At 28.4% G+C, this 9,062-nt stretch overlaps 3 protein-coding genes across 3 annotated transcripts in view; 1 reads left to right on the forward strand and 2 right to left on the reverse strand.

Moving 5' to 3' along the window:
* Positions 1 to 139: 139 nt before the first annotated feature.
* Positions 140 to 2,078, reverse strand: Phum_PHUM210830 (uncharacterized protein; the record flags this gene model as incomplete). The annotated part of the gene is made up of 8 exons (XM_002425549.1): positions 140 to 221; positions 337 to 567; positions 643 to 788; positions 860 to 979; positions 1,070 to 1,130; positions 1,254 to 1,405; positions 1,683 to 1,807; positions 2,024 to 2,078. The coding sequence occupies 8 exons, from the start codon at positions 2,076 to 2,078 to the stop codon at positions 140 to 142; spliced, it is 972 nt and encodes a 323-aa protein (XP_002425594.1).
* Positions 2,079 to 3,000: 922 nt separating this feature from the next.
* On the forward strand, positions 3,001 to 3,818 carry Phum_PHUM210840 (uncharacterized protein; the record flags this gene model as incomplete). Its single annotated transcript, XM_002425550.1, has 3 exons — positions 3,001 to 3,208; positions 3,271 to 3,551; positions 3,624 to 3,818. The coding sequence occupies 3 exons, from the start codon at positions 3,001 to 3,003 to the stop codon at positions 3,816 to 3,818; spliced, it is 684 nt and encodes a 227-aa protein (XP_002425595.1).
* Positions 3,819 to 4,516: 698 nt separating this feature from the next.
* Positions 4,517 to 9,062, reverse strand: part of Phum_PHUM210850 (Chloride channel protein ClC-Ka, putative) — a gene marked incomplete at both ends in the record, with an annotated part of 5,254 nt that continues 708 nt past the window's right edge. The window contains 15 exons of the mRNA XM_002425551.1: positions 4,517 to 4,678; positions 4,804 to 5,031; positions 5,106 to 5,286; positions 5,365 to 5,504; positions 5,581 to 5,725; positions 5,813 to 6,071; positions 6,155 to 6,269; positions 6,339 to 6,454; positions 6,525 to 6,687; positions 6,764 to 6,891; positions 6,957 to 7,063; positions 8,125 to 8,226; positions 8,320 to 8,530; positions 8,607 to 8,763; positions 9,055 to 9,062. The exon at positions 9,055 to 9,062 is cut by the window's right edge and continues 126 nt beyond it. Of these exons, the coding sequence (XP_002425596.1) occupies positions 4,517 to 4,678; positions 4,804 to 5,031; positions 5,106 to 5,286; positions 5,365 to 5,504; positions 5,581 to 5,725; positions 5,813 to 6,071; positions 6,155 to 6,269; positions 6,339 to 6,454; positions 6,525 to 6,687; positions 6,764 to 6,891; positions 6,957 to 7,063; positions 8,125 to 8,226; positions 8,320 to 8,530; positions 8,607 to 8,763; positions 9,055 to 9,062 (2,222 nt within the window). The remainder of the gene's footprint in view (positions 4,679 to 4,803; positions 5,032 to 5,105; positions 5,287 to 5,364; positions 5,505 to 5,580; positions 5,726 to 5,812; positions 6,072 to 6,154; positions 6,270 to 6,338; positions 6,455 to 6,524; positions 6,688 to 6,763; positions 6,892 to 6,956; positions 7,064 to 8,124; positions 8,227 to 8,319; positions 8,531 to 8,606; positions 8,764 to 9,054) is intronic.

Raw genomic sequence — 9,062 nt, forward strand, 5'->3', positions numbered from 1 at the left:
ATAAACAAAAATAAAAATAAAAATTTAATAACTTTTTATACTTGTAATTAATAATAAATTAATAAAAAAAAAAGTATTATTATTATTATTGTTGTTGTTATTGTCATCAGCTGTTTTTTGTTTGTCTGTCAAATTTTTTTTACCTTGAGCTCGTGTAATTTCTATCTTTTTCATTTCTTTGCCTTTCTTTTTCTCTAGCTAATTCATCAGCATAATCTCTCCTACTGAAAATAAAAAAAATTCGACTTGTTTTTGTTGTTTTCGTTGTCAACTGAAAATGAATTTGGGATCGGCCATCTTTTTTTTTTTTTTTTGAAACGAATTAAACCTACTCACCTACTATCTCTATCTCTACCGTGTCTACTATACTTTTTATCACGATCTCTATCTCTGTCTCTTCCCCTATCACGATCTCTTCTATCATCATATCTACTACTCCTTTCTCTTTCCCTATACCGATCGTTTCTTCCCGGACTACGATCCCGGTAACTTTGACCTCCGCCGCCACCACCACCACCACGATTGTAACGATCACCACGTCGATCGTTGCTTCGTCCCATTAAGCCACTGATAATAAATATAAAAACTTTGTCGAAAACGTTTTAAAGAGCAACTGAAAAGCAACTAAAAAAAAAATTTTACCTTCTTGAATATTTTTCAGCTTCGCCAAAGGAAACTTCGTCATCGGGAATGTGCCTGGCTTCGTGATTTGAATCAAATCCTTGATTTTTTTGACGATTTTGAGCGTGCGGTGGAAATCTTTCATTTATTTTTCTTTCTATTTTTTGCTGTAAAGTAAAAATTATTATTTATATTCAAGTTTTTCCTTTTTTAAATAGTTTTTAAAAAGAAATATTACTTGTATGGGCACGGGGATTCTAGGAAATAATGTTGAAAACCATTCTAATTTGGTTAGAAAATGGCGAAGCATATCACCGATGGTCATTATTTGACCGCCGCCAGCTTTTACATCCATTTCCTGTAATAATAATAATAATAATAATAATATTAAAAGAAAAGTTTTGAATTAAAAAAAAAAAAAAAAAAATTGTGAATGAAAAATACAAACCTCTGCATCCTCGAGATAATTTTCAAACCAATCATACAAATCAGCAGGAGGTTGAGTATATCTGAATAATAAAATAAAAAAAATGAACATGGAGGGTTTATTTTAACTGAAAATAATGGTATAATAATAATAATAATGATAATAAGTTTAATGGAATTAATAAAAAAAAAAAAAAAATAATTACCTTATGTACATAAAGCCCAAAGCTCGAATATAAGGCGAATCTCTATGGTTAATTAATCCGTTAAGTTGTTTTCTTGTTAAGTGTAGAGTAAACAATTTGTAAAGTAGACAATAAGCTGTTGAAACAATACCCCCAGCTCCAACTCCTCTTACCTATAAACAATAGCAATCCAAATGCTTCCACTTGCACAACTGCCAAACTATCAATAAAATACCATTTTATGATTTCTTTGGCTAAATAAATATTATTTTGTAAATGCAAATTCAACATGGTATAAGAAAATATTCTAAATTTTTTTTCATTCTAAAAAAAAATTAACGGCCATATTGAATATTGCACATTACAAATTTTTTGTATTTTTTTTTGTTTTTTTTTTTTTTTTTTTTTTTTTTTTTTTGTTTTTTGTTTTGAGTGATTATCTAAACTTACTCCTCCACACATGCCTGTTTGCCCTGCAGTTTTCCTACTTCCTTTTTCCCATGGTTCAAGATGATTTACTTTATAAAAAATTTCATCTATAACTTCTCGATATGTTTTTAATTCATATAAATTTACTAAAAAAATAAAAAATATAACTAAATCATTTTAATTTTTATTTTAATATTAATAAGTTTTCCTTTCGATACAACTGTGTGTCTAAACAAGATGATTTAAAATTATTAATATGTTATTATTCAATTTATAAAAAACAACTTTTTTTCTCGATAAAAAGATCAAATAAAAAAAATGACGATTGTCAACACTTACTTTTGAATATTTTTAACACTAACCTTTAAAATAATAAGAAGATTGTATATTTGTTAATATTAAAGGATTTAAATTCATTGTTCTCTCATTACCCCATAAAGGAAGAATATTTCCTTTTTTAATCTGCCTTCCTTCATGTACTGTATTGTCAACATATTCTTCACCACCATATTCTAAAATCAAATGTATATATATATATTATTAAAACCCAACAATTATTTTTTATAAATCGACATTTTTAAATAAAAAAAAATTAAATGCACAACCAAAATTTTTAAAAAAAAAAAAAAAAAACTTAATTATATAATTAGCATTTAAATGAATGTTAGTTGTCAAATAAATTTTTTTTTTATTAAGGAAATGCTATGAGTAAAATTTGAGGAAAAAAAAAAGAAAACTTGGCAAGTAAAACCCCAAAAATATATAAATTAAGATTTTGATTCGAGGATTAAATTATAGAGAAAATATAATTATCGATAGTTAAAAGAAATTACACGATTGAACAAATAATAAATTGATGCCGAACGTATGAAATAAAATATGATAAAAACAAAAAACCTGCGCTTTGTGTAACGATCGTAATTTGGTTCAAAAAAAAAAAAAATGAAATAAATTGGTTGCCAGTTTTATTCTTACCTTACCTTCATAATCATCCATAACGGATATAAACAATGTAAAGAATAATTATAAAAAAAGATGGTGGATTATTATTCCTTCAATTTGTTAAAACATTCAAATAACAAACAAAATAGAACAAAATGAAATAGAATGCTTGATTCAGTACTCTTGATCAAAATTTGATAAAAAACAAACCCACGGCAAAAAAAGAAAGAAAAAATTTGTGAAATCGAAAATTTTATTTTTTTTATTCAGCGTTGCCAACATTGATTTTTTATTTTGTAAACTTTTTTCGTTTTGTTATTGTTTACATGATATAAATTATAATTTTTTTTTTTTTTTTTGTTTTTTTAAAAGTAATTTAAAGAGTACAATAAAAAAAATGACTTTTAATTTGCCGTTAAGTACGGCAATGGAAAATCTTTCAGTAGCTTTAAAAAATAATATTGTTCCAAATCAGGAATATTTATTACAAGGAAGTGTTTTAGATTCAGCCGTAGAAGTTTTATTGCACCGTTTAAGGGGTTTGTGTGATAATGTCGATTCGGGACCTGAAACTTTTTATGATCATGAAATGTGTTTCAGCATAAGTAAGTTTTTTTAATTTGGTATTTTATTGCAATATTCTTCCTGCAATTTTTTTTTTTTAAAGGAAGTTCAACAATGCCAGCACCTCTCTCATTACGAGTTCGTAGAGCATTAGATTGTACGGATATGCCTTGGCAACTTCGTTACATTGGACAACCTGAATTAGGTCCCCAAGGAGACAAAACTAGGCCTACAATTGTTAGGAGTAGTATCGATGTTGGAACTAGTTCTACAGTTGTAGAATTCCTTACTGAATTGGGTTGTCGAATGGATTTCGAATATATAGTTAAAGGTTATATGTTTAGAAAAGGACGAATGAAAATTACAGTGTCAAAAATATTCAAGGTTATTATTATTATTATTAATCTCCTTCATCTAAAAAGGTAAAAATTATTATTACATTTATTATATTTACAGATGGGTCAAGTCAAACCTCCAGAAAATGTTGAACCCATATCTCAATCATATTTAGTAGAATTATCAGTTCTAGCACCGAGTGGACAAGATGCAATAGCAGAAGACATGAGAAGTTTTGCTGAACAATTAAAACCTTTAGTTCAATTGGAAAAAATCGATTACAAAAGGTTAGGAACTGTTGGACCTCATGTTTAATAATTAATTTCTCTCACACAGAGTTATTATTATTACCGATTGATAATTTATTGTCATTATATTACAATTGTCTAATATTAAAAGTAATAATTTATTATTATCTAACATAAAAACTATAAAATAAAACTACATAACATATATTACATGATAATAATAATAATAATAAAATACACAGCCAATTTAAGTTAAATTATGTGTATGAAAAATCGAGAAGAAAAATTTTCTGATATATATATATACGTATAAAAATTTCTATTGTTATGTATTCAATGTAAGAATTTATTAAAACTTTTGCAAAAAGTGAAGTAATAAAAATATTTATTTAACTAAATAAGCGTACCATCTTTCTCTTTTTTATTAATTGTACCTTTTTTATGCATCAGAAGAAAAAAACTTACAAATATTTTGTTCTTGATTTGTGCCTGTAATCATTATTGATATATCACACAATTTTTTTTTTTGGAGATAAGCATTCGACAATCTTATTCACAACCCATAGAATAAAACAACCTCTTTATAATTAATTAATTAAAAACTTTGGAATATTTATTAATCAATCAATCAATCAATCAATCCCTAGTCATACCTAAAAAAACATTCGACATTTAAGTATCTAGGATTATATACGATCCTCCATTTTCTTCTTCTACTAAAGAGATCGAAAATCTTCGTGCTAGTAAAACTTTTACTTCCTGTCATTATAAATTTTCTTTATTGGTTTCGATCACAAGAGTGTCTTCCGGTTTAGAATCCTCTTTGGAATTTGCTATCAATTCTTCATTGTCTCCTCCTCCTCCTTTGTTTGCGGGTTGATTCGATGTGAAATTACCAGAATTTGCATCTTCGATCGCTTTCCTCAACTGTTGTATAAAAATAATAATATATAATCAATATTTTTTTTAATGAACCACGTGGTAGCGAACCACGTGATACAGGATTCTTGATTTGTAAACAAAAAAAAAAAAAAAAAAGAAATTTTTCTCACTTCTTTCAATCCGACGACTCCGATGAGCCTTCCAATGGCTGTCACGTAAGCATGATTAACACCAACCATACTGAATAACGAATGAACCTTTAACAGGGAAGTCCTTTCGACCAATTGAAAAGGTGCTGGATCAATGTGTGAAGATTCGAAATTTACAGGTACAGACATTTCTTCTTCTTCCCATTGTTTTTGATCTTCTGGTGACATATCGATGACTCTTTCCCTCGGCTGAAAAATTTATCGGATTTTATTTTCATTTTGGGGGGGACTTTGTACTTTTTATTTATTTATTAATTAATTACCAGTTGAACTTTTTTCAAATTTGTGTGACCTATGGGTGTCGCCATTCCAGAATTTGTTTCTCTTATTACAGTCACGTCGTTTATCGGCGTCATTTTAAGTTCTTCTCCAGCTTCCGGATCCGGATTGACATCTTGAAGTGTTGTCGATTTTTTAAATATGGCTTCGAAAGCTAATCTTATTCTAAAATTTAAAAAAAAATATTATATTTAAAATAAATTTTTTGGAATCTCCATTACACCGGAAGTGAGGGTGTTATACCTGCTTTCTGCTCCGGTGATTGTCGAGTACGGTGTACCTCTTGGCGGTGTCAACAAACCAGAATCTCTTAAATTAAATGAATTTGTTTTTTTCAATATGGATTTCTTCGGTTGTATACCGAAAACTGGATGATGATGTCTCTGGAAAAACAAAAAAAATTTTAATTTTCCAAAGAATCCATTCAGGTTTATTAAAGGTTAGGTTATTTGTAAGAACCTGAGTCGAATAATGAAAATCGTGACTGGGTAAAGTATTTAACGAATTAATGACATCTTTTGTTGGCACCACTTCAAATCTGGAAGGTCTTCTTTGTTTTTTATTATTTGCTTCTTGCATTTTTTTCTCGAGTTCTTCCATTACCCTATAAAATAAAAAAAATTTTTCATTTCTTTGGAGAAAAAAAAATAATAATAATAATAATTGTAAAAAAAATTTAAAAACTTCTCACCGTTGTTGAGCTTCTTTCTGCCATTTTGCAACAACTTGCAACCTCCTTTCCCTTCCGATTTGTTTTTGTATTAACCTCCTAAGTTCTAATCGTTGCATCGAACCTAATAAAATCATGGATTCCGGTTTGTCAACCAGCGGAAAACCTCTTAAATTTCTATTCTCCTGAAGAATGTTTTTCAATTCTTTATACGTCATACCGTTCCAAATGTATTTGACGTCACGAATCATAAAATCTTCAACGTATATAGAATACATTCCTAACGGGGAAAAAAATATCATATTTGATTATGAACGATTAATGAGGGGGGAGGGGGAGGGGAAAAATAAAATTAAACATTACCTGAACTGGATGGTAGAAGATCGGGGAGGTAGGGTAATTTTTTAATTAGAATAATACTGTCGTAAAGCGAGGGTTGAAGTAAAGCCGCCGTGGCATTAGAAATAAGAACTGCAATCTAAAATTGATGACGTCACGCAAAATATTATTAATTAAAATGATAAAAATGAATAAGGGAGAAATTTACCATGATTGGAATGATGTGAGTTATTTGTCCGGTCATTTCAAAAACTATAACGGATACGGATATTGAATGTGTTACCGCTCCTGAAAATGCTGCTGCTCCAACCGTTGCGTAACCACCTTAAAAAAGAGTATAATATGATTATTCCCTTTTTTTTTTTTAAATAATTTCTAAAAAAGGAGTACAAACCGGGAATTATGGGAGTGATAAAACCTCCGTAACGTACGCCGTAGGGAAACCAAATGTGCATGAGTTCACCCATGGCTCGTCCGATTCCAGCCCCAATTTTAAAAACTGGTATAAAACTACCCGAAGGTACGGGTATCGTCGATCCGATTATCGAAAAAACAAACTAAAAAATATATTAGCCAATTAACCTAATGAAAAATAATAATAATAATAATTTATATTGTTATAAAAAAAATTACCGTGAACAATGTAAATCCTCCCAAACTGACGAATACGTTGCTGTGATCCGTGCTCCAGTGTCTCAATATTTCAACTTCTTCGACGGTGAATTCACTTTTCGTCCACGTGAAATTTGTAAACAAGGATGCTACCTGATCGTACGAGGAAATTGATAACGTTATCAACATAATTAAAAAAAATTAATTCGTTTACTTACTTGATCGTGCGTGCTCAGATCTCCGGCCATGTAACGACCCAAACCGAGTGGAAAACACGTCGAAGCTGCCATGAGAGACACGATGCCCGGATATAAAAATCGACTGTAAAATAAAATATAATTAATGTGTATTAATTTTATAGTCTGATGAATGCAATAATAATAATAATAATAATAATAATAATGATAATGATAATAATAATAATAATAATAATAATAATAATGATAATAATAATAATAATAATAATAATAATAATAATAATAATAATAATAATAATAATAATAATAATAATAATAATAATAATAATAATAATAATAATAATAATAATAATAATAATAATAATAATAATAGTGGGTCTTGAAAACCTTCAACTACACGTAAACGAAATTAATTTAATGTTGTATTAATTAGCAATTCGTTAGTTAAAAAGAAACCATTAATTTTAAAATAAGAAAATTATTATTATTATTATTATTATTATTATTATTAATTTTTTCATGTAAATATAATTGATTGATTATCTGTTGTTGTTGTTGTTGTTTGTTGTGATGATAACCCCGCGGAAACATCGTTTGTACGTGAAATAATTTACATACATTCGGTTCGATACGTATAGAAATTTATTTAAAAAAAAAAAAAACCTGAAAAATTTTGTCGAGTCATTTTATTATTATTATTATTATTATTATTAAATCCTTATTTAAAACGTTTGCGATTGAATAAAACCTTTCTCAGGTTTTTCCCTCAGATTATACCTGTCAATTATTTTTTAAAAAAAAAAAATTTTTTCTTTTTTTTTATGGATGGTACAAAGTGTCCGCCGCCTTGTACCTAACATGATGTGCATAACTTTGAACGACTACAAATATAATCATTATTATTATTATTATCGTAAACAAAATTTTTTCCGTTAAAATCCCCCTGAGGGGAAAATAATGATTTATTATAACTCACGTGTCTTAACGTATAATTAAAAGTTGTTTTTGCAAATTTTTTTCTTTTTTTTTTTTTTTATACCTTCTTATACCTAATAATAATAATAATAATAATAATGATAATTTTTAAGTGTTATCGAGTGTTCGTACTCTCATTGAATTTTTTAATCGCAAAATACATTTTCCTGTTTTTCACATCGATTCCATAAAAAAAAGAGGAAAACTTACTTTTTTTGTAAAAACTTGTTCATTTTTTTATTTTTTCTCATAAACAATACGTATTGTCTATGCACCCACACGTAAAAAGCACCACCAAGGCCGCAAAAAGCACTGAAAACAATTATTTAAAATTTTTTTTTTTAAATTTTACATTCGTAAATAATTATTTTGCAAATTACGTTCATATTTTATCATCATATTCACCCGATGCAAGAGAAAACGATTAATTCTTGCGGGTCGAATGGAAAATCGTTTGTGAAATCCGTTGCAAAAACGGCCGTCACCGTGTCTTCTTTTTTAAACCAAACTGCCAAAAGTCTGAAAAATGTCGCGCCGCAAACGGCAGCAAAAAATCCTCTCCAATAATTTCTAACAGCAAAATAAACCGTCGTTACTTCTATTGAAAATAAAACTCCTGAAAATTATTTTTAAAAATTATCATATCATGTAAAACGTATTCAGGGAAATTTTTTGCTGTTGTTAAAATAAACCTCCTATGGGTGCCGCAAAACAACTGGCAACTCCAACAGCGCACGCTGCTGCCAACATTTCCGTATTTCTCGATTCGTTTTGATAAATACCCTGGAACGATGTAACCAACCTTGATAAAAGAGTTGCTGATATTGATGCTATGTGTACAAAAGGACCCTAAAATTTTCAACAAAAATTAATTAATACCTGATTTTCCCGCTCCCCCCCTCCCACCCCCATCCCTCGAGTTTCATTTGATTATTTTATAAAAAGAAACATTTAAAATTATAATCACCGTAGTGTAACAACAAACAAACAAACATTATTAACAAACGTAAAATTAAAAAATGAACAAACTTTTATGTAAATCTCGTTTGTTTGTTTGTTTGTTTGTCGTTTGTTTTTTCATACAAATTTGTTTTTTTCACCAAAAAACGTGAAAATTTTACGTAAACATTTAATTATTACCTCTTTTC

Source organism: Pediculus humanus, genomic scaffold, assembly GCF_000006295.1.
Source record: "Pediculus humanus corporis 1103172107561 genomic scaffold, whole genome shotgun sequence".
Lineage (NCBI taxonomy): Eukaryota > Metazoa > Arthropoda > Insecta > Psocodea > Pediculidae > Pediculus > Pediculus humanus.